Source organism: Piliocolobus tephrosceles, chromosome 10 (genome assembly GCF_002776525.5).
Source record: "Piliocolobus tephrosceles isolate RC106 chromosome 10, ASM277652v3, whole genome shotgun sequence".
In the NCBI taxonomy this organism is placed as follows: Eukaryota; Metazoa; Chordata; class Mammalia; order Primates; family Cercopithecidae; genus Piliocolobus; species Piliocolobus tephrosceles.
This window is the reverse complement of record NC_045443.1, coordinates 109,317,129-109,341,435: the sequence shown is the minus strand read 5'-3', so window position 1 is coordinate 109,341,435 and position 24,307 is coordinate 109,317,129. Positions and strand designations below refer to the sequence as shown.

The window sequence follows — 24,307 nt, the reverse complement described above, 5'->3', positions numbered from 1 at the left end:
TTGAGACCAGCCTGACCAACATGGTGAGACCTCTGTCTCTAAAAAAAATTTAAATAAATAAATAAAACGAGAGATCTAAGTCTCTAAGATGAAGGAACATTTCCCAAGGTTGCCCAGCTACTCTGTCACGGAGCCAGGATTTAAACCCATTTGAATTTGGGCCACTTGAATCCAGAGCCACAGTCCTGACAAAAATTCTCTCCTTGACCACACTCTCGCCAGCCTCCCTCTGAACTCCCATCTCCACTAGACCTCAAACTTGGCCTAGAAAAACTGCAGACTTTAAACACAAATGCTTAAGTCCACATCCCCATACTCTCATGAAAAGACTTAACAGTTACATGGTGTCCAACAGCTGAAGACCACATTCCTGGGATGCCCATACCTGTCTGAGAAAGCCCAAAGCTGCTGAAAGAAGTTACTGTTTGTTCCAGCAACATCAGAAGATGAACCCTGTCCCTGAGCCTCCGAGGGAGGGCAGGAGCCTAACCCTAAGAGCCAGTTAGCAAACCCAGACGGGTGTCATGCCAACCACGCTCCTTCCTGCTCTCTATAGTTCCCCTTCCTGACTCTTGAGCCCCCCTCCCAAACACCACCCCTCCTATCACCTACGCACAAATCCAAGTGGAGCTCAGTTCCCACTGGGCCCTGCTCCCTATGGCAATGACTTATGACTGATTAAAACCTGTCCCTGATGGGTGCGGTGGCTCACGCCTGTAATCCCAGCACTTTGGGAGGTTGAGGCAGGCAGATCACTTAAGTTTGGAGTTCAAGATTAGCCAACATGGCAAAATCCTGGTCAACATGGCAAAACCCTGTCTCTACTAAAAATACAAAAATTAGCCAAGCATGGTGGCGCATGCTTGTAATCCCAGCTACTTGGAAGGCTGAGGCAGGAGAATTGCTTAAACCTAGGAGGTGGAGGTTGCAGTGAGCCAAGATGGCACCGATGCACATCAGCCTGGACAACAGAGTGAGATTCTGTTTCAGAAAAATAAATAAAAACCTGTCCCTACTACTTTAGTGTCCACCTTTACCTCTGACAGCTCTTCACCACTGTGTCATCCGTCCAATGCTGATAGGATAGAAAATCCCCTGGGCCATTTCTCCACTCAGTCAACTTGATTAAAAGAAACCCTGTCCCAGGTTACTTGCAGATGTGGGCCCCAGGCCGCTGGAGTCCGGGACTCACCTGTCCCAACGCCCATCTATTTTGGTAAAATGGATGAAGGGGAGAAATCTGCACCCATGTCACAGCAGGGAAGGCAGCAGAAATACCAACCAGAGGGGTCTCTGAGTGACAGCTCTGGCACGCCCAAGGCATTCCTGGGGAACTCTGAAGCCCTGGGTGGTGACAGACAACCCCAGGGGACTTACGATGGGGACATGCAGCAGAGATCGCTGGAGCCTATTCTTTCGGTGTCACTCCCAGCTGCCGTCTTGAAGGGGACCTGCCCAGACAAGTTGCCTGGAATTGTCTCTTTGCAGCCTCTGTAGGATTGTTGTGGAATGATCTGACAGTATCTGAAATCAGGCCCTGGCGAGCACAGGTCTTGGCATCCAGATGCCATCTGGCCTCCCAAAGTGCTGACATTATATGCGTGACCCGCAGCACCCAGCCTGCCCTTTCTTCTTGTCAGGCAGGTTTGGCTGAGACACCTCTTCTGGAGAGAGTCCTCTCCTCAGCCTCCAGCCCCAGCAGTGCTTGCCCCATCACGCACCCAGGCCTCCGGGGCGCTAACCACCATCCCCTACTTGAGATGCAAACCCCCAAAGGCCAGCAGTTGGCCTTATTTGTTTACTTGCACATTCCCCCAAGGCTTGGACTCGTGCTGGGCCCAGAGCTGGGGCTCCCTCAACAGTGGTGGGCAGAATCATCTAGCAAAGGTGGAGGGCCTGCAGGGACCTGCCTGTCTGCAGGCAGCATTCCCAGGGTCCCCAGGGCCTCCAGCCCTCAAGGCAGAGGATCTGAGGGAGATGTGGGGGTGCCCACAGCCTGACTCCCATTTTCCTCTCTGCAGCTGCGTTACTGAATGGGCAAGGTTAACCTCAGAGGCCACAAAAGACATTCTTAGGCCCACGAGACAGGCCAGGCCATGACCACTTCCCTTTTTTGAAGGAAACCCCTCCTGGAGCCTAAGGGAGCACTCAGCTGCGTTGTGACAGGCATTTGTTTAGGGTTTAACTTCCTTGAGTAACAAGCAGTTTCTCAAGTGTGGTGAAGGGGGACCTGCCTCCCCACACCCCCGCGCACACGGGTCTGAGGAGCCATTCACGGGCCCCTCGTGGTGCGGATAGTGTAGGGGCGCAGTCCTGGCTGGCCATTCTCAGGGAAGGCGGTTCCCACAGGGTCACCTCAGCAATGTGGCAGCCGGGGGGATGGTCCCTGCCCGTCTGGTCTAACCTGTGACAGGTTTTGGCTACACCACGAGTTATAAGACCAGTAGGCTGGGTCCTCACTGCCCCTGGCGCATCTCTGCATGTCGCCGGGTTTCTCAAGGAGCTCAGACCGCAAGTGAGTGAGCATTTCCGCTTTCCTCAGAGAAGAGAGATTGCGCTCCAAAGTGTAATGGCGAAAGCGCCACCACCTCCTGTTCCACCAGATATGATTCTGACTATGGAGCAGGTGGAGGCTGCAGGGGCCTCACATGCCAGCTCCTGGGTGAAGTGTATATGAGTGCAGAGCCCCGGGCTACGTAGTGAGGGAAGGCAGCCAACTCGGGACTTATCGGACCTGTGGCCTCTGCGCTCCCAGCATGTATGAGACTGAGATGGCAGCTTGGACCTCAAGGAAACACAGGCGGGAGGAGGCGCAAAGGGAACCTCTCCACTCGATTCTTTGTATGACACAGAAAGTCCACAAAGCCTCTGAGATGTGTTTTCTTATTCTTTTGTGATCCCAAAACCCCTTTCCAAAACAACATTTAAATGAGTGTTCTGTGCTGTGTGGTCAAATGGAGACAATCAGATGCCAGTGGCTTTACAATGTGGGTTGCATTCCATTTTCCCAGGCGCCCAGGCCCTGGGTCTCCAGGCCGCTGCCCATCGTGGCCACCCCTCTGCTCACCAGGGAGGCCAGACAGGAACCCTGCAGCTGCCAGAGCAAGCACGTCCCACGGCCTCAGGAGGCCTCCCAAAATGTGTCCAGATTCCCACAGGCAGAGAGAGGGACTGAGAGGCTGAAGTGAAGTGGCCGTGCCTGCCCAGCCCGGGACTGAGAGCCCGAAGACCAGCTTTCCAGACTCTGTCCTGGAACCCCCTTGGCCCTCAGCAAATCCCCTCCTGGCCTGAAACAGACTTTAGGCTTCTTGCAGAGACGTCTTCTGTGGAGAACCAGAAAGCTTGAGCACACCCTGACTGTCCCGGGACACAGCTGCTGAGCAGGGTGCAGGAGCCACACACACCGGATCTTTCAAGGCACATCAGTGACAGATCTGAGCACGGCTAGTCCAGCCAGGACACTGGGCTCCTGCAGCCCCAAGCCTCTAAATGCAGTGCTTCAGCTCTAGCTTGGCCACCGTGGCCCGGTGCACTTCGTCAGGGCCGTTGGCAAAGCGCAGGGCTCGGGCCCAGGTGAAGAACTGAGCCAGTGGGTAGTCGCCGCTCAGACCCGCCGCTCCGAAGGCCTGGCAGACACAGGGTGGAGGGAGGCGGCCCTGGGTCAGCCCTTGTCCCTGAGGGCCCCAGGAATGGTAGCCTGCTTTCGATGGGCCATAACAACCATCTTCCCAGACTTCCCCTGTGGCGCCTATGTGATACAATCACTAATATTCCATAGGGCTTCCGTGGGGCCACACCTGCCATCCCACGGCCTCCAGACTCCCCAGGTCCACTCTGCAGGTGCCTTCTGCCCCATGTTGGGGCCGGGGGTTAGGATCTGAGGAGGCGGCCTCCCTGCATGGTAAAGAGCCTGGGCTCCGGGCTTATGAAAACCCAAGTTCATGTGAATTTGAGGTCAGCTACTTGTAAGCTCAGTGACCTGGACAAGTCAGTTTACTTTTCTGTGCCTGTTTTCTCACATTAAAAATGGGGGTAGGATGGCACCCCCCACCTTGCTGGGTCATTCTGAAGAGGAAAAGGAAAGTTGCATGCATAGTGAGTGGGTGACATAGGGTGTCTGCCAGGGTCTACGGGAGACTGGGCGGCTGAAGACAGGGGAGTTTGGCATCTGGTATTAATGATTCAAATAAGCCAACATTCTAGTCTGTGCTCACCTGAATCGCACGATCAATCACTCGGGAGGCCATGGATGGGGCGACCATTTTAATCATGGCTATATCCAAGGCTGCAGCCTGTAAGGAAGAGATGTGATTATAAAGGACCCAAGGGCAGCCTGGGTGGCAGAGTGAGACCCCCCGCCCCCCATCTCTACTAAAAATACAAAAACTAGCTGGGCATGGTGGCATGTGCTTGTAGTCCCAGCTACTCAGGAGGCTGAGGTGAGAGGATTTTCTGAGTCTGGGAAGTCGAGGCTGCAGTAAGCCAAAACTGCAACCCTGCACTCAAGCCTGGACAACAGAGTGAGACCCCCTCTCAAAAACAAACAACAGGCCAGGCGTGGTGGTTCAGGCCTGTAATTCCAGCACTTTGGGAGGCCGAGGCAGGCAGATCACCTGAGGTCAGGAGTTCGAGACCAACCTGGCCAACATATAGTGAAATCCAGTCTCTACTAAAAAATACAAAAATTAGCTGGGCGTGGTAGTGCATGCCTGTAGTCCCAGCTACTTGGGAAACTGAGGCAGGAGAGCTGCTTGAACCCGGGAGGCAGAGGTTGCAGTGAGCCAAGATCATGCCACTCTACTCCAGCCTAGGCGACAAAGCGAGCCTCCATCTCTCAAAAACCAAACAAAAAACCAAACAACAAAAAAGACCCGAGGGCAGAAAGCTTGGAATAATGATCAGATTCCCAGGAGGAAGTCAAACACCAGGGTCCACAACAGAGGCCCCAAGGTCTTGCTGACGTGAGCTGGGTGAGGCTGCCTCTGTCTGGTATACAGCTAGACAGCAACCAGGATGAAGGGTGCCATGTTGGCAATTACTATCTTATGTTGCAAGATGTGAAGCAAGTGCTGGGAGAATGTGGCTGTCTTCCCAGATGACGGGGAACACAGCCAGCACACACTGAAGGGACAAGGGGGAGGGGCCTGTGCTTTGCTCAGGGTCATGGCCAGCTCTGACTCCAAGCAGCAGTGGACCAAGGCCAGTCAGGGCTCTGGGAAACCGAGCTACAGTGATCTGCCCTGGGGCAGGGTGTTCAAGGGGGACACCCAGCAGCCTCCACCATATCTAGCACGCCAGTGTCAAAGAACCAGGAACTGTGAACCTGGGTTGGTCCCTGACGGCTGAGGATCTTGGGTGGGGGTGGAGGCTGCCCCACAGAAGGCTGGACAAAGCACGGTCAACATGGCATTGTACTTGGTCATCACAGGCACTTAGAAAGAGCCTTAGCCTGGGTAACATGGTGAGACCTGGTCTCTACAAAAAATAAAGAATTAACTGGGCATGGAGGTGTGCGCCTGGAGTCCCAGCTACTTAGAAAGCGGAGGCTTCAGTGAGCCATGATGTACCACTGCATTCCAGCCTGGCTACAGAGTGAGGCCCTGTCTCAAAAAATAGATAAATAAAAGGTTAAAAAGAGCCTTAGTTAATGACTAATGTCACACTTGAAAAGAAGCCTCTATTTTGCTAATTCAATATTCAGATGAAGGCCAGTAGAGGGTCCCTTTTCCCTGACTTACTCTTAGGTTGTCCAACACCTCCACCAATGGCCCTGGGAGTCCAGGGCCACCCAGGGGCGCTGTGGCCCCATCAGACCCACTGCCTTGGACTAAGTAGCTCACCAGATCAGTAAAACACAAAGGCCAGTCCTCTCTTCTTGTTCAATTTTTGAAAAACTGCCAAAACAGCTCCAAGTAGAGGTGAAATAGTTTCTAATGTCAAGAAGCCAGGCTCTCATGCTTTGCTGAATGAGGAGGAAGAATCTCTGCCTCTGGGAGGCCCCTTCGTGCCCCTGCCCCTACCTTGTTTCCTGCCAGGTCCATGAGGTGGGCAGCTCTCAGCACCAGCAGCCGTGCCTGCTCAATCTCCACGCGTGACTGCGCGATGTCCGCCAGCACTGTGCCCTGCTCCACCAGGGGCTTCCCAAAGGCCACGCGGGACTTCACCTGTCGACACAGGAGATGGGCTGAGGGCACCACGCTGGGCTGGGGGTGGTCACAAGAGGTGGGGGCTGGTGGCCTGAAGAGTTGGGTGGAAGCAGACAGGACAGAGCAGGGGAGGAGAGTGAAAGCAGGACCGTGCAGCTTCTCAGCCAAGGTGCCTGTGTGCAGCCATGGGCCATTTCCAGGGAGTAGGTCTGACACACAACCTTTATGTGCGCCACAGCCAGCCACAGCCCACAGGGTACCTGTAACAAACTGCTTCCAAGAACCCTTTATTCCAGCCATTGTACATCTGGGCAGGCCTGGCTACCAGACAGGAGCAGTTATAGATCTGAGCCAGCATCTGGTCCAAGGCTACTCGGCGCAGGCGAAGGGTGCCCTCTGCTGACCGCAGCACCCCTTCCGGCCCTACAGCTCCAGTGGAAGCAAGGTCCCCTCAAGCCCCCCCTCTTGCTCCCAGCCTTCTGCTGTGGGCGGCTTTATCTGCAATGGGGATTTTAAATTCTGAAAGTCACAAGGCATCAGAAAAGGTTCTAAGTATTCCTTTTTTTTCCCTGTTTTATTTATTATTTTTCCTTCTTTTTAAAATTTTTTTGGAGACAGGTTCTCACTTTCTCGGCCTCTCAAAGTGCTGGGATCACAGGCGTGAACCACTGCACCCGGCTTAAAACAGTAATAACAACAACAACAATAAACAAAAACATTATTCTGCATCAAAGCTAACAGCCTGTTTATGTTTCTTTTTTCCCCCCCCAAGACAGGGTGTTGTTCTGTTACCCAGGCTGCAGTGCAGTGGCACAGTCACAGGTCGCTGCAGCCTCGACCTCCCAGGCTCAGGAGATCCTCCCACCTCAGCCTCCTGAGTAGCTAGGACTATAAATGCGTGCCATCACACCTGGCTTTTTTTTTTTTTTTTTTTTTTTTGTGAGACGGAGTATATCTCTTGTTGCCCAGGCTGGAGTGCAATGGTGTGATCTCGGCTCACTGCAACCTCCACCTCCCAGGTTCAGGCAATTCTTCTGCCTCAGCCTCCCGAGTAGCTGGGATTACAGGCATGTGCCACTACGCCCAACTAATTTTATATTTTTAGTAGAGACAGGGTTTCCTCCCTGTTGGTCAGGCTGGACTCGAATTCCCAACCTCAGGTGATCTGCCCGCCTTGGCCTCCCAAAGCGCTGGGATTACAGGTGTGAGCCACGGCACCCGGCCAGCCTGCTTAAAACAACAACAACAACAACAACAAAAACCAAAAACCAAAAACATTATTTTGCATCAAAGCTAACAGCTTGTTTTTGTTTCTGTTTTTTTTTTTTCCCCCAGACAGGGTGTTGTTCTGTTACCCAGGCTGCAGTGCAGTGGCACAGTCACAGGTCGCTGCAGCCTCGACCTCCCAGGCTCAGGAGATCCTCCCACCTCAGCCTCCTGAGTAGCTAGGACTATAAATGCATGCCATCACACCTGGCTAATTTATTCATTTATTTATTTATTTTTGAGACAGAGTATCGCTCTTGTTGCCCAGGCTGCAGTGCAATGGTGTGATCTTGGCTCACCGCAACCTCCGCCTCCCAGGTTCAGGCAATTCTCCTGCCTCAGCCTCCTGAGTAGCTGGGATTACAGGCATGTGCCACCACGCCCAATTAATTTTATATTTTTAGTAGAGACAGGGTTTCTCCATGTTGGTCAGGCTGGACTCGACCTCCTGACCTCAGGTGATCTGCCCACCTCGGCCTCCCAAAGTGCTGGAATTACAGGTGTGAGCCACCATGCCCAGCCCCACCTGGCTAATATTTTTAATTTTTTAATTTTAATTTTTTTTTTTTTGTGACAGAGTCTTGCTTTGTCACCCCAGCTGGAGTGCAGTGGTGCATTCTCAGCTCACTGCAACCTCCGTCTCCTGGATTCAAGTGATCCTCCTGCCTCAGCCTCCCAAGTAGCTGGGATTACAGGCATGTGCCACCAGGCCCAGCTGACTTTTTTATTTTCAGTAGAAACGCAGTATCACCATGTTGGCGAGGCTGGTCTTGAACTCCTAATCTGAAATGATCCGCCTGCCTCGGCCTCCCAAAGTGCTGAGATTACAGGCATTAGCCACCACACCCGGCCTTATTTTTTATTTTTTATAGAGATGAGGTTTTGCCATATTGCCCAGCCTACTCTCAAATTCCTGGGCTTAAGCAGTCTGCCTGCCTTGGCCTCTCAGAGGGCTTGCAGTGAGTCACCACACCTGGCCACAGTCTTTTTTAAAAAAATTTAAACGTATATAGTGAACAATTTCTCCATGTTAAGGAATAGATTTCCACAGCATCATTTAAAGTCTCACTGTATGTCATCTTGTGGTTCATTTGTCCAACAGTCATTGTTATCCTTATAAGTTGTTCAGAATTTTGCTATCTGAATGAGCACTATAATGAACCTCCTAGTAGCAAATCTTTTGTAGATTCCTAATTACTCCAACCAAGTCCTCAGTGGAGGTGCCATGTTCATGCTATGCACTTTCTGGAGACTTCTGTCTGATTCATTCAGTCCAATTGTTCTGCCAGGTTGAATTTAATGCCACATGGGGCTGAAGCACCACACGTGAGTCCACAGACAGGAGCGTTTTACTTAGAAAGAAAAAATAACTGATCAGTCTTAACTAAAAGGGGTGTAAATCACAGGTTTGCTCAGTAATCAAAAATGCAGACTGCCTCTGTTCTTTCAATAGCAGTTCTTGTGAGACACTGGTTTTGGTCTCAGGGTTTGGGTCACCTTTCTGAAATTGATAATCACCAATTTGAATTCCTGTCCTGGCAGCAGCTGTCTTTTAACCTAGGTTTCCAAACTTTGGGGGCCGTGGGGTCATGGCAGAATAAAGTTTTCTGGATGTGCTGTGGAGGAGGGTGGTACAGGCCAGATGATGGAACCCTAAGGACAAAAACAAGCCACATGGGGTCTCCTTGGTGTCTGATTGATTTATTTATTTATTTATTTATTTATTTATTTATTTATTTATTTATAAAGAGACAGGGTCTCACTCTGTCACCCAGGCTGGAGTGCAGTGGTGTGATCACTGCTCACTGCAGCCCTAAACTCCTAGGTTCAAGCGATCCTTCTGCCTCAGCCTCCCGAGTAGCTGGGACTACAGACACACGCCATCATGTCTGGCACTTAAAACTTTTTCTTTTTGGCGGGGCGCGGTGGCTCATACCTGTAATCCCAGCACTTTGGGAGGCCGAAGTGGGTGGATCACGAGGTCAGGAGATCGAGACCATCCTGGCTAACACGGTGAGATCGAGACCATCCTGACTAACACGGTGAAACCTGTCTCTCCTAAAAATACAAAAAATGAGCCAGGTGTGGTGGCAGATGCCTGTAGTCCCAGCTACTCAAGAGGCTGAGGCAGGAGAATGGTGTGAACCCGGGAGGCAAAGGTTGCAGTGAGCCAAGATTGTGCCACTGCACTCCAGCCTGGGCAACAGAACGAGACTCCATCTCCAAAAAAAAAAAAAAAAAAACTTTTTTTTTTGCTGGGCACGATGGCTGATGCCTGTAATCCCAGCACTTTGGGAGCCCAAGGCAGGCAGATCACGAGGTCAAGAGATCGAGACCATCCTGGCCAACATGGTGAAACCCCATCTCTGAGGCTGAGGCAGAATTGCTTGAACCTGGGAGGTGGAGGTTGCAATGAGCCGAGATCACCCCACTGCACTCCAGTCTGGTGACAGAGCAAGACTCAATCTCAAAGAAAAAAAAAAAACATTTTTTTTTCTGTAGAGACTGAGTCTCTCTTTTTTGCTTAGGCTGGTCTCAAATGCTTGGCTTCAAGCAACCCTCCTACCTAGACCTCCCAAAGTACTGGGATTATAGCCGTGAGCCACTGCACCCAGACTGATTTTTAATAATGTGCTAGCAGCATGACCTTTACACCTTGGAACCTTGCCCTCTGCTGCTAGAGAGCCTGGCCTTTCCGGTCACCTCGACAGAGTGGGTTCTAGTCTGCTCTGAATCCAAACTGCAGCAAAGTAGCAGATGCAAAGCAAAGACAGGAACGCAACTTCTTGGCAAGGACATCACCTTGCTTCACCTGCTGGGACTGCACTCAGAAAACAGGTAGGAATTGAAGTCCGACAGCAAAGCAGAAGGTGGTGGTTCTGAGCCAGTGCTAGGCGCAGGGGGAAGCACTCACGCGGGCCTTCATGAGCGCCAGGGCCCTCTCTGAGAACCCGATCAGCCTCATGCAGTGATGGATCCTGCCAGGGCCCAGTCTGCCTTGGGCGATCTCAAAGCCTCGGCCAGGGCCCAGGACCATGTTCTCTTTGGGCACACGCACATGATCAAATCGGACTTCACCATGGCCACCTGAAAGACCCAAATGATCACTGTGAGCAAACGCCATAGTCATTTCCCTTGGATGTGTTTCTTCCTCACCTCAGTCTGGGTTATCTGCTGGCAATGTCCCTGCCCTTTATTTAGTCTTCTTACTGGGACATGGTTAAAGGGAAAAGGATGGCAGGAAGGAGCCTGTTAAACACAGAAAATGAATCATGGATTTATAATAGCAAATGAATATTCTGTGATTCGTTTTATAAAAACATAATGCTGGCCGGGCGCGGTGGCTCAAGCCTGTAATCCCAGCACTTTGGGAGGCTGAGACTGGCGGATCGCGAGGTCAGGAGATCGAGACCATCCTGGCTGACACGGTGAAACCCCGTCTCTATTAAAAAACACAAAAAACTAGCCGGGCGAGGTGGCAGGCGCCTGTAGTCCCAGCTACTCGGGAGGCTGAGGCAGGAGAATGGCGTAAACCTGGGAGGCGGAGCTTGCAGTGAGCTGAGATCTGGCCACTGCACTCCAGCCTGGGCGACAGAGCCAGACTCCGTCTCAAAACAAAACAAAACAAAACAAAACAAAAACATAATGCCACCTTAAGCTGAAGCTCCTAGTGTTTGTGACAATGTAGTGATCCTATGAAAACACTGAAAGGAAAAATATGAACACTGTTAGCAGAGAACCAAACTAGGAGCGGACCAAACCAGGGCTGTGACCTAGAGGTCAGCTGTTCACACTGGGGCTTGGAAGAGTAGGTCTGGGGTCCACTTCCTGCCTCTGCCCTGTATGGCTTCCTGTGTCACAGACTCCCGCTTACCTTCTCAGTTTAGAAGAGGGAAAAAATGCATAAATGCCTGTCTGAAATCCGCCTGCATGGTTGATATTCATGTATGGAAATGAAATGTAGGAGCATGTGACTCTCCAAATATCATACCCTCAGACGTGGGATGTGGCAAGTCCTGAACAGGAGCAGGGGCTCCCCAACGGCATTTCCTGGGGACCAGACCCACACCCAAGGGTGACACCACCCCTGGACGTCTCACCTGGTGCATCCTCCAGTCCATACACTGTCAGAGGCCGGATGATTTTTATCCCTGGGGTATCCATGGGAACCAAGAGCACGGACTGCTGCCGGTGTCTTGATGCATGTGGGTCTGTTTTTCCCATAAACACACACAGTTGGCAACGAGGATCCAGGATGCCTGCCAGGAAAGGAGAGAGACAGACCCCATCATCTGACACCAGGGCCATCAAATCTCTACCCACATGGTCCTGGCCCAAGAAGAGCACAGCAAAGAAGCAGACAGATCAAATCTTTAAGGCTCCATGTAATCAGATGAGCATCTGCAGACTGCTGACCAGAAATAAGAGCAAATTGGGTTTTGTCCCAGTGAGGAATAAATCCAACATCATAAGAGCAAATTTTTAAAAGCATCACATAGAGTAGAAAATATAATTTAGAGACAAGAGGACGAAAACTGCTACTTGATCCCTGCCAGCTGGCTCGGCTCCCACAGGTGGTGCACACACAACGGCTCTGGGCCTGGGCCTTGGAATCAGGTGAACCTTTGACTCTGGGTTCTCTACATGCCGGCTGGGGGCTCATATCCCAGGCAAGTGGAGAGATTCCTGGGGTCACATGCAGGGAGGCATCCATCCATGTGTGGGCACCGGGGAAGTCCCTGCCCTGCAAAGTGCTGCCTCTGAGAACAGTATGCTCCATGCAGTAACCCTCCTATTCTCCCAGCTGCCTCTGCTGGGGGCGCTAAGTGACAGAATCTCCTTTGTGTCAACTTGAAAAAGCATAGGCTCCTCCCAGGCATTGAGAGGCGTGCCTATCAGTACAGACTCCCTGATGTGCATTTGAAAAGTGCATTTTAGGCCAAATACCTGTGATCCACCATTTGTGACCATTTATGACATAGAAGCTGTCCTCCTCTCTGATGGAAGCCTCAATATTGGTGGCATCTGAAGAGGCAACCTGAGTGGGGAGCACATTCCAGTCAGAGCTGCCAGTAGACAGCCCGTGTTTCCTGCGGGGCTGACAACAACAGGGCCAAGCAAGTGGGTGGCAGCCCAGGCAAGGTACCTGGGGCTCAGTCATAGCAAAACAGGAGCGGGCTTTCCCCTCCAGTAGAGGCATCAGCCAGCGAGCCTTCTGCGCTTCGGTGCCATACCTCACCAGCAGCTCCATGTTGCCCGTGTCAGGCGCAGAGCAGTTACATATCTGAGAAGGAAAAGGAGCGTGACCACGACTGTCATGTCCTCTTCTAAAAAAAACAGGGTCAAGTTCTGTCACCCAGGCTGGAGTATTGTGGGACGATCATGGCTCACTGCAGCCTCGACTTCCTCAGCTGAAGCCATCCTCCCGCACCTCAGCTTCCCAAGCAGCTGGGACTACAGGTGTGCACCATCACACCCGAGTAATTTTTTATTTTTTTGTACATACAGGATCTCACTATGTTGCACAGGCTGGCGTCAAATTCCTGGCCTCAAGTGATCCCCCACACTTTGGCCTCCAAAAGTATTGGGATTACAGGTGTGAGCCACCATGCCTGGCCTTCTCACGTCAATATTTCAAGCTTCAAGTTGGATGGGCATGGTGGCTCACGCCTGTAATCCCAGCCGAGGTAGGTGGATCACCTGAGGTCAGGAGTTCGAGACCAGCCTGGCCAATATGGTAAAACCCTGTCTCTACTAAAAATACAAAAAATTAGTCAGGTGTGGTGGCATGTGCCTGTAATCCCAGCTACTCGGGAAGCTGAGGTAGGAGAATCACTTGAACCCGGGAGGCAGGGGTTGCAGTGAGCCAAGACTGCGTCACTGCACTCCAGCCTGGGTGACAGAGTGAGATTCCATCTCAAAAAAAAAAAAAAAGTTCAAGTTCATGCTGGTGCTTCTGAATCTGGTCTATCTGTTTAGGAGTGAGTTCTTTTGAAGATCAGGATGTTCCCACACACTGAGGAAAACTTTAAAGAAGGTACCTCGGGGGCATACAGGGACGTGCCCATGAGCTCACACAGATGTGCATATTCCACATTGGTCAGTCCTGCTCCGTATTTTTTCTCAGGATCAGCCTCCAAGGGTAGAAAAAGGTTCCAAAGTCCTTCAGCCTTGGCTTTCTCCTATCATGGGGAAAATAAGTCAGGAAACCATAGTGGAAGATTTCATTTTATTTTGAACCATGGAAAACAATGAAACGGATTGGAGGAAACAAGGCAGACAACCAAACATGCATGTGTGACCAAAAAAATGATATGAGGAGCTGGGTGTGGTGGCTGCACTGGTGGTCCCAGCTACACAGGAGGCTGAGGTGAGAGGATCACATGAGCCCAGGAGTTTGAGACTGCAGTGAGCTATGATCACACCACTGTGCTCCACCCTGGGTGACTAAGCAAGACCCTGTCTCAAAAAAAAAAAAAAAAAAAAGAGATGGTGGCTCACGCCTGTAATCCCAGCACTTTGGGAGGCCAAGGTGGGCAGATCACGAGGTCAGGAGTTTGAGACTAGCATGACCAACATGGTAAAATCTCATCTCTACTAAAAATACAAAAATTAGCTGGGCATGGTGGCATCTGCCTATAATCCCAGTTACTTGGGAGGCTGAGGCAGGAGAATCGCTTGAACCTGGAGGGGGCGGAAAAGAAAAGTAGATGATGATTGTATTATGCTCCTGAGAATCTCAAGTAATTTCAAAACGAACACAATCCAAGGTTCACCTGATAAGGAACAGCAGGTGTTTCTGTTTATCAGCTAAAGTGACAGCACTGGGAGAAAACACAGAAACTCAGCTCACAGTGGATTTGGCCCTCTAGCTGTGACACTATGGGCTCTCTAGAGAGAAATGTATTAGCTGATACAGCACTGTTTCAAATTTACGTAATTCAAATATGCATGAGATAGGCCCAACTTGCCCTGGCTTTCTAAGGCCAAGCATTCCGCTGCCTGGACTGTGTAGTCACACCTGAGCCATGTGCCTGTGACACAGGCACAGCAAGAGCAAGAGATGGAAACTGAGTCATGAAGAGCTAGCTGGCTCTTTCTGAGATGATGGAAGCAAAGATCATTCAACTCGGCACTCCTGTATCTTCACTGCCTGGGATGGCTCAGGTGAGCCCGGTGGGGTTGGGGAGGGTGTGCCATGGTATTGGGGTCTTACCACCTCACCATGGCTGCTTTACCTTTAGGTTTTCGATCAGTGGGGAGGGGCTCCACCTGGCTGCTGAGGCCTGGTGACTCTGCAGCTCTGGCTCCGCAGGGTACACATGCTGCTCCATGAAGTGCTTCAGCCGGTGATACAGCTCTCTGACAGGTGGAGAGAGGCTCTCTGGAGAGATAACCAGACCTCCCCTTGAGGCATGAGCTGGGGAAGCTTCTGGAACGGAGCTATAACTCCTGGTGCCTATGGGGTACCACTGGGACTGGGGCCTGGCCCACGTGTGACAGGACCTTGTTAACGGATTTTTGAAGGGCATCTCTTTGAAAACCCGGAACCCTTCTTTGACTGCGAAATCCCATGCCAGGTTAGACACAAATTCGGTCAGCTTTCCAGTTTGTTCCGCATGCGCGGAGCTTGCTTGCCCTAAGCAGAATCAAAGAAAAACAGTGATTACTCCCACACAACCCATCACAGGGATGTTAACATGTGATGACATTGTCACTTCAGCAGCTATTGTCATTTGCTGACCACTTGCTAAGTACTAAACACTAACAGCCACTATAGCTCACTGAATCACCAAAGCAATACAACTGCTTTCACCTGCACTTTGCAGGCAAGAAAACTGAGTCTTAGAGAAGGAGGTGACTTGGACGAACTGGAATTTAGGGGGCTGGGGGCCAGAGTCCAACTCAGGACTTCCTGCTCCCTGCTGTTGATCTCTGCTTTCCTAAAAGACTACATTTAATCAGTAACACCCCAGATCACCTCTGCCATTGCCAGTGGGCTGTAAGAAGTCCTGCATCCTAGACCACCCTTGCTACAAAATTGATAACAGCAATGCCACAACTGACTAGAGGAAGAGCCAATTTCTAGACACCACTGTCTCTGGATGAAATCAACTCCAGCATCATTCAACTCACTATTTGGCTCTTGCACTCTTTCTTCTTTTAAAATGTGCATCAAGACTTTTTTTACAAACACATTTTTCCCCATTAAAAAAAATTAAGGTGGCCAGGTGCGGTGGCTCACGCCTGTAATCCCAGCACTTTGGAAGGCCAAGGTGGGCAGATTACTTGAGGTCAGGAGTTTGAGACCAGCCTGGCCAACATGGAGAAACCCCATCTCTACTAAAAATACAAAAATTAGCCAGGCATGGTGGTGCATACCTGTAATCTCAGCTACTCAGGAGGCTAAGGCAGGAGAATCATCTGAACCTGGGAGGCAGAGGTTGCGGTGAGCCAAGATCGTGCCATTGCACTCCAGCCTGGGTGACAGAGTGAGGTTCCCATCTCAAAAAAAAAAAAAAAAAAAAAAAAAAAATTAAGGTGTGGTATACACACACCTCCTTAATGTAGAACTCTGCAAGTCTTAACAAACCCATAGTTGGGTAACTACCATTGCCATCAAGATACAGAATATTTCGGCCAGGTGCAATGGCTCACGCCTGTAATCTCAGCACTTTGGAGGTTGAGGGCAGGTGGATCACCGGAGGTCAGGAGTTTGAGACCAGCCTGGGCAACATGGTGAAACCCTGTCTCTACTAAAAGTACAAAATTTAGCCACGTGTGGTGATGCACACCTGTAATCTTAGCTACTGGGGAGGATGAGGCAGGAGAATCGCTTGAACCTAGGAGGTGGAGGTTGCAGTAGGGTGAGATCATGCCATTGCACTCCAGCCTGGGTGACAAGAACAAAACTCTTTCTCAAAAAAATAAATATTTATTTTTAAATAAGAGATGGGGCCTTACTATGTTGCCCAAACTGGTCTCGAACTCCTGGCCTCAAACAATCCTCCTGTCTCAGTCTACCAAACTGCTGGGATTACAGGCATGAGCCACCATGCCCAGCTGAGACAGCCATTTTCATGCAGCTTTGGTGTTAAAGATAGTTTAAACTATTCCTTACAGGGTTAGGAACAAATTCTTTGCTACCCTGCAGAGAATTAGCCCACTGGACCTCACTAGGTCTCTACTGAGGACCTTCTGGTATGAACCTAAACCAGGGAAGTCAGTTGGAAACCAGATAGCCCCTTCTCTGCAGACACACGGTGGGGGCTGAGAAGTACAAGGGGCTGCATTTTCCCCTTATTCCTCGGACTGCACACAGCACATTGAAGGGGAACGATACTTCCCTTATGTTCCCTATTATTCATAAGGATTTTCTTCTTCTAATAGAGTAAGAGGTGGATTCTTAATTTTCTTCTATTTAGTTGGCTCGCACTCTGAGACCACTACTTTGTCTGAAAAAGTCACTTGTATAAGCTTGGATTGATTTCGACCTATTGCTTCCAGTATATTTCCCAAATGTAGTTCTGGCAGAAGAGACCACATCAATGGTGTCCACTTAAGTTGCAGTCATAAGTACTTTATAGAATTTCAGTGGCCATCTACCAGAAATCTAATTTCTGCACCCACTTATTAAGGAAGGAGAAGGACACATGGGCTGGGCAGGTACATACTGTAAATCTTCTGCTCAGTGGGCTCTGGTCTCTCTCATCCCCTTCCCAATCTAATGCTGATCTGAGGTCTTTTGTAAATGACACTATAGAGAGAATGTCTTGGAAACAGATACCCCTTCTCTAAGCTCCACTTTTCCTGGGCAGTACCAAATATTTCAGCTGTTCAAACAAAAGTGATTTTAAAGCTAATTGTAGAAGACAAATGTACAAAAGTAATATTTATATCCATATAGTTGGTTTCTTCCCCATTCATCATACATTTTTATGTTGTCATTTCAAAAAATGGATTTTGTTGTTTTTATGTGAGAAAACTAAGCCATTTCCTCAGTGTGTCTGGATGGCTTCCCAGGGGGAGGGAAAAGAGTGCACAGTAAGATAAGAGGAATAAAGGCTTGAACAAACAAACATTTTTCTCTCTGGTGGCAAACAGGTGGGGTGTTTTAGCTCTGGGCCGAGAGAAACCAGAAGCCACGATGATGGCTCACGGGATCTTAGAAACATGTCCAAGGGCTTCCTGAGAGACAGGCTGAGGACACTCAGTGGTGGAGATTCTAAAATGGGCAAAATCTATTAAGCTCTTCCCAGGTCACTGGAGCAGAGCAGGGAGAGAACTCAGCAGCCTGCTAGGAAATGTCAGAAGCAACCAGGCCTATTCATCACCATAAGGACTTAGCAGCCATTCTGTTTAAGTAAATATTTCTGGTTAGTGTTTATCAGAAAACCATTTTGGGAGGCCGAGACGGGCGGATCACGAGGTCAGGAGATCGAGACCATCCTGGCCAACACGGTGAAACTCCGTCTCTACTAAAAAATACAAAAAACTAGCCGGGCGAGGTGGCGGGCGCCTGTAGTCCCAGCTACTCGGGAGGCTGAGGCAGGAGAATGGCCTAAACCCAGGAGGCGGAGTTTGCAGTGAGCTGATATCCGGCCACTGCACTCCAGCCTGGGCGACAGAGCGAGACTCCATCTCAAAAAAAAAAATGCGAAATGGTGGCTTACAGCTGATACTGTATTTTCCCAAAAGAGGGAAAATGTTGTTTCCAGAAATTCCTGCTTCCTGCATCCCCTGCTTATCAGACCAGGTACAGTTAAATTAGAAATTCTCCAGGTACTGGTTTTTCTCCAGACAGTTTTCCCCACGACTGTGTATCTCTAGGACCACCTAGCACAGTGCTGGCTTTTAGTAGAGGCTCATATACTTGGGAATGAATGATCAGTTCTCCTACTGCAACTGCTGCTCTCAGAAGACTCTGGCAACCTGGCTGGGAACACAGGCTGCCAGTAAGCTTGGGGAGTCGCTGACTGCAAAGCTAAAGACTCCCTCAGCACCAGCAAACCCCATGATGAGTTCCTCTCTCCTTCTTTCTCCTTGCCTTTTGTTTTTAAGTTTTGCTTTTGGAAAATTTTTTTTTTTTTTTGAGATGGAGTCTCGCTCTGTCACCAGGCTGGAGCCAGTGGCACAATCTCGGCTCACTGCAACCTCTGACTCCCTGGTTCAAGCTATTCATCTGCCTCAGCTTCCCGAGTAGCTGTGATTACAGGCACGCGCCACCAAGCCCAGCTCATTTTTGTATGTTTAATAGAGACAGGGTTTCACCATGTTGGCCAGGATAGTCTTGATCTCCTGACCTTGTGATCCCCCCCCGCCCCCGCCCGCCTCAGCCTCCTAAAGCGCTGGGATTACAGGTGTGAACCACTGGACCTGGCCTTTTGTTTGTTTGTTTGTTTGTTTGTTTGTTTTGAGATGGAGTCTCGCTCTGTCACCCAGGCTGTCACCAGGCTGGAGTGTAGTGGCATGATCTCTGCTCACTGCAACTTCCACCTCCCAGGTTCAAGTGATTCTCCTGCCTCAGCCTCCCATGTAGCTGGGATTATAGGCGGCATCACCACACCCGGGTACTTTTTGTATTTTTAGTGGAGATGGGTTTCATCATGTTGGCTAGGCTGGTCTCAAACTCCTGACCTCAGGTGATCCACCTGCCTCGGCCTCCCAAAGTGCTGGGATACCGGCATGAGCCATCACGACTGGCCTCCTTTTGGAAAATCCGAAAGACACACAGGAGTAGAGAGGAGAGAATAATGAGCCTGCGGGTTCTATTGCTCACCTTCCGCAATAATTGACGCCAGCCCAGTCTGGTTTCATTCCCTGCCATCCCCACTCCCACTGTCCTGGATTTTTTGGAGTACATCCCAAATATCTCATCTAGGATTCTTTCAAAACTCTAAAGACAAGTACTTTTTAAAGAACCTACAATACTATGATCACCCTTAAAAAATCGTTGACTGTAACTTCTTCATATCATTGACCATCCACTCAGAATTCAAGTTTCACTGACTATCATCAAAAAATTTTTTCCAAATAATTTGTTCAAGAAAGGATCCAAATAAGGTCCCAACACTGTAACTGGCCAATGTATCTTTTAAGTCTCTCTCTCTCCCTTTTTTTTTTTTCTGAGACAGTCTCATGTTGTTGCCCAGGCTAAACTGCAGTGATGCAATCACCGCTCGCCACTACCTCGGCCTCCCAGGTTCAAGCAATTCTCCTACCTCAGCCTCCTGAGTAGCTGGGATTATAGGTGCCCGCCACCAGGCCTGGCTAATTTTTATGTTTTTTAGTAGAGACGGGGTTTCCCCATGTTGGCCAGGCTGGTCTCAAACTCCTGACCTCAGGTGAGCCACCCACCTCAGTCTCCCACAGTGCTGGGATTATAGGCGTGAGCCACCACGCCCAGCCTGATGTTTCTTTTAAGTCTCTCTCAATCTACAGGTTCCTTTTTCACCCTTTTCCTCCCCTTGAAATGTATGTGTTTGAAGAAACTGAGTTGTTTGCCCTGTGATGTTTTCCAGAATCTGGATTTTGTGAGTGGCTGTGCCCAGCGTGCTGCTCAACATGTCCCTCTGAACCCTGTGCTTTCCATGAGTTGGAAGCTAGCACTGGAGGCCTGGGCAGAGTCGGTGTGACTTTTGCGGGAAGCATCAGGAGGAACATAATGTCTGGCTGTCTCTCTCTCAGTGGTGTTGGCTTTCATTGAAGCTTATTGCCCACATCCATTAATGCATTTGGAGTTGCAAATTGGTGATATGCAAATTCTATATTATTCTGTCCAGGATACTTCTCTAGAGAGAAACATTCCCTCATCGATTATTTGGATAGCCTGAGGTATGATTTGTATAGGAAAGACAGGACAAATGCTTGATTCCCCACCCCTCAACCCCATTTACCAATTTTCAGAATAATAAGTTGCTTCCCTGGCATCCTCTGAGGTCATCAATGAGACTTTGTTGTCTCTTTGTTTTTGTATCACTACTCATGGACTTATTTATTTAATTTTTATTTTTTCGGGGGAGACAGTGTCTTGCTCAGTCACCCAGGCTGCAGTGCACTGGTGTGATCTCAGCTCACTTCAACCTCTGCCCCCTGGGTTCAGGCAATTCTCTCTCCTGCCTCAGCCCCCCGAATAGCTGGAATTTCAGGCGCCCACCACCACACCTGGCTAATTTTTGTATTTTTAGTAGAGATGGGGTTTCACCATGTTGGCCAGGCTGGTCTCAAATCCCTGACCTCAAGTGATCTGCTCACCTTGGCCTCCCAAAGTGCTGGGATTACAGGCCTGAGCCACCATGCCCGGCTACTACTCCTGGATTTAAACATACCTGATGTGTTTCATCCATTTCAGCTATCATCCTTGGTGATGCCCAAAGTTTCCTATGGTTAGCAAGTGGAAGCCTATTCAGGTTGGCTCCCAAGTCTTTTTTTTTTTTTGAGACAGAGTCTAATTCTTGTCACCCAGGCTGGAGTGTAGTAGTACGATCTTAGCTCACTGAAACCTCTCCCTCCCAGGTTCAAGTGAGTCTCCTGCCTCAGTCTCCCAAGTAGCTGGGATTACAGGCACCCGCCACCATGCCTGGCTAGTTTTTGTATTTTTAGTAGAGACACAGTTTCACCATGTTGGATAGGCTGGATAGCCAAGATGAACCTGGAACATTTTGTCATACCAGCAAGGAAGTTGTCAAAGATCACAATGGTTTTACCTAAAGATTTGGGAGCTGGCCAGGCTCGGCGGCTCATGCCTGTAACCTCAGCACTTTGGGAGGCTAAGGTGGATGGATCACCTGAGGTCAGGAGTTCGAGACCAGCCTGGCCAACATGGTGAAACCCTGTCTCTACTAAAAACAAAGAAAAAAATGACCTGGGCATGGTGGCCTGTGCCTATAATCCCAGCTTCTTCGGAGGCTGAGGCATGAGAATTGCTTGAGCTGGTGAGGTGGAGGTTGCAGTGAGGCAAGATCGCACCACTGCACTCCAGCCTGGGCAACAGAGTGATAAACTGTCTCAAAAAAACAAAAACAAAAACAGAAACAAACAAAAAAACCCACAAAACAAGAAATTTACCTAATATTGTTGTTAAATATGCAAATGGCCACACACATATTTCATAGAAATTCTTAAGCATACAAAATTTTAAAATCAAAGTTCTGAAAAATACACGTTTGTGTAAAAGTAGAAGAAGAGAGAGAAGACAGATAAAGAGAAAAACTGGAGGGCTCAGGAAACTCTTAACAGTAACATTTATCTTTGAGGAATGGTGTTGAAAAGGGTGAAATACAATTTTACATAATCCTATATGACCAAATTTTGATCATGAGCATGAATGCTCTAACTGGAAAAATTTCTTTGTGCATTACTTTAATAATTAAAAAACAAGTTTAAATATTGTTAAATAGGCTGGGCATGGTGGCTCACACCTGTAATCCCAGCACTTTAGGATCACTTGAGGTCTAGAGTTCGAGACCAGCTTGGCCAACATGGTGAAACTTTATCTCTACTAAAAATACAGGCCGGGCGTGGTGGCTCAAGCCTGTAATCCCAGCACTTTGGGAGGCCGAGACGGGCAGATCACGAGGTCAGGAGATTGAGACCATCCTGGCTAACATGGTGAAACCTCGTCTCTACTAAAAAATACAAAAAACTAGCCGGGCGAGGTGGCGGGCGCCTGTAGTCCCAGCTACTCGGGAGGCTGAGGCAGGAGAATGGCATAAACCTGGGAGGCAGAGCTTGCAGTGAGCTGAGATCCGGCCACTGCACTCCAGCCTGGGCGACAGAGCAAGACTCTGTCTCAAAAAAAATAAAAATAAAAATACAAAAAGGCCGGGCGCGGTGGCTCAAGCCTGTCATCCCAGCACTTTGGGAGGCTGAGACGGGCGGATCACGAGGTCAGGAGATCGAGACCATCCTGGCTAACACGGTGAAACCCCATCTCTACTAAAAATACAAAAACTAGCCGGACAAGGTGGCGGGCGCCTGTAGTCCCAGCTACTCGGGAGGCTGAGGCAGGAGAATGGCGTAAATCCGGGAGGCGGAGCTTGCAGTGAGCTGAGATCTGGCCACTGCATTCCAGCCCGGGCGACAGAGCGAGACTCCGCCTCAAAAAAAAACAAAAAACAAAAAAAAATCAGTGAGGTGTGGTGGTGTAGGCCTGTAGTCCCAGCTACTCGGGAGGCTGAGGCAGGAGAATCACTTAAACCCAGGAGGCAAAGATTACAGTGAGCCGGGATCGCACCACTGCACTCTACCCAGGGTGACAGAGCAAGACCCTGTCTCAAAAACAAATAATAAATATTGTAAAGAAAATATTTATGTGACAAATGGTTGGATTAACTGAATCTCAGAGAATCGTGGCCAAACCGGTCTCTCCAAAGCCTCTGTGGCCCTGAGAGGGTTTCCAGGTGGAGGCACGGTCCTCACTGTGACTCACTCCCAAGCGGTTCTTCAGGGCGGCTATCCCATTACCTGTGAGTGATCGCTTGTAGACTCCCTGTAGGATTGCAGCCACACGGAAAAAGGAAAAAGCCATATAGAAGTTCCAGTTCTCAGTGGGAGGGAGTCCCATTTGGAGGCAGTACATCCTGAAATACTCCTCTGCAGCAGGGATTCCCAGCTGTGTCAAGTCACAGTCATTAAAACCTAGGAGAAAGAGCCATTCATGGGTAGTCACTGACTTGACACACCCCTGTAGCTGGCAAATATTTAAATTCTGAAAGTCGCCATGTCCCTTGAAAATTAGTTTCACGACCAGTTCCAGGGGTTAGCTTATTCCTGCATTGGCTCTTGTTCCCTTAGATGGCTGGTGATCCAGGCATGAAGTCATTATTCACAAATTGGCTCTTACAGGTTTCAGACTCTAATGGCAGTAAAGGAAGGAATGGGAGCTTCCAACTCCATCTGGGCCACAGTTAAGGGTGGATGCATATTATCTTCAACCAGTCATTTCATCAAAAATGACGTGGAAAGAGCGATCTCAGGCTCAGCGCAGTGGCTCACGCCTGTAACCCCAGCTCTTTGGGAGGCCAAGGTAGGTGTATCACCTGAGATCAGGAGTTCAAGACTGGCCTGATCAATATGGTGAAACCCTGTCTCTACTAAAAATACAAAAATTAGCCAGGCATGGTGGCATGCGCCTGTAATCCCAGCTACCTGGGAGGGAGGCTGAGACAGGAGAATTGCATGAATCCAGGAGGCAGAGGTTGCAGTGAGCTGAGATCACGCTACTGCACTCCAGCGTGGGTGACAGAGCGAGACTCCATCTCAAAAAAAATAAAAAATAAACAATTGACTGGGTGCAGTGGCTCATGCCTCTAATACCAGCACTTTTGGAGGCTGAGGAGGGCAGATCACTTGAGGTCAGGAGGTCGACACCAGCCTGGCCAACATGGTGAAGACCCTGTCTCTACTAAAAATACAAAAATTAGCCAGGCATTGTGGCACACGCCTGTAATCTCAGCTACTCAGGAGGCTGAGGCCGGGGAATCGTTTGAACCTGGGAGATGGAGGTTGCAGTGAGCCGAGTTCACACCACCGTGGTCCAGCCTGGGCGACAGAGTGAGACTCCATCTCAAAAATAAATAAACGAGTGACAGAGAGAGACTCCATCTCAAAAATAAATAAACAAATAAATAAATATAAAAATAAAAAGATCTCACCAATTATGAAAATAATAATTATAGCAAATAAAACAATTTCACAGGCCGGGCACAGTGGCTCATGCCTGTAATCCTAGCACTTTGGGAGGCCGAGGCGGGCAAATCACGAGGTCAGGAGATCGAGACCATCCTGGCTAACATGGTGAAACCCCATCTCTACTACAAAAACAAAAAATTAGCTGGGCATGGTGGCAAGTGCCTGTAGTTCCAGCTATTCGGGAGGCTGAGGCAGGAGAAGGG

General features: G+C 49.5%; 1 protein-coding gene across 7 annotated transcripts in view; it reads right to left on the bottom strand.

Annotated features, from left to right (window-relative positions):
• Window positions 1-2,862: 2,862 nt before the first annotated feature.
• The window catches only part of ACAD10 (acyl-CoA dehydrogenase family member 10), a 71,696-nt gene continuing 50,251 nt past the window's right edge, over window positions 2,863-24,307 (bottom strand). For 4 of the 7 annotated variants that reach the window (XM_023203559.2, XM_023203564.3, XM_023203554.1 and 1 more), the window contains 10 exons: window positions 22,878-23,051; window positions 14,651-15,051; window positions 13,454-13,594; window positions 12,559-12,696; window positions 12,360-12,450; window positions 11,513-11,671; window positions 10,327-10,499; window positions 6,021-6,164; window positions 4,215-4,292; window positions 3,439-3,626 (listed from right to left, as the gene is read on the bottom strand). In XM_023203559.2, coding sequence (XP_023059327.1) covers window positions 3,486-3,626; window positions 4,215-4,292; window positions 6,021-6,164; window positions 10,327-10,499; window positions 11,513-11,671; window positions 12,360-12,450; window positions 12,559-12,696; window positions 13,454-13,594; window positions 14,651-15,051; window positions 22,878-23,051 — 1,640 coding nt within the window. In that variant the 3' untranslated portion in view covers window positions 3,439-3,485. Of the gene's footprint in view, window positions 3,627-4,214; window positions 4,293-6,020; window positions 6,165-10,326; window positions 10,500-11,512; window positions 11,672-12,359; window positions 12,451-12,558; window positions 12,697-13,453; window positions 13,595-14,650; window positions 15,052-22,877; window positions 23,052-24,307 lie in introns of all 7 variants that reach the window. The other 3 variants (XM_023203548.3, XM_023203557.2, XM_023203566.3) reach the window with 3 other exon arrangements.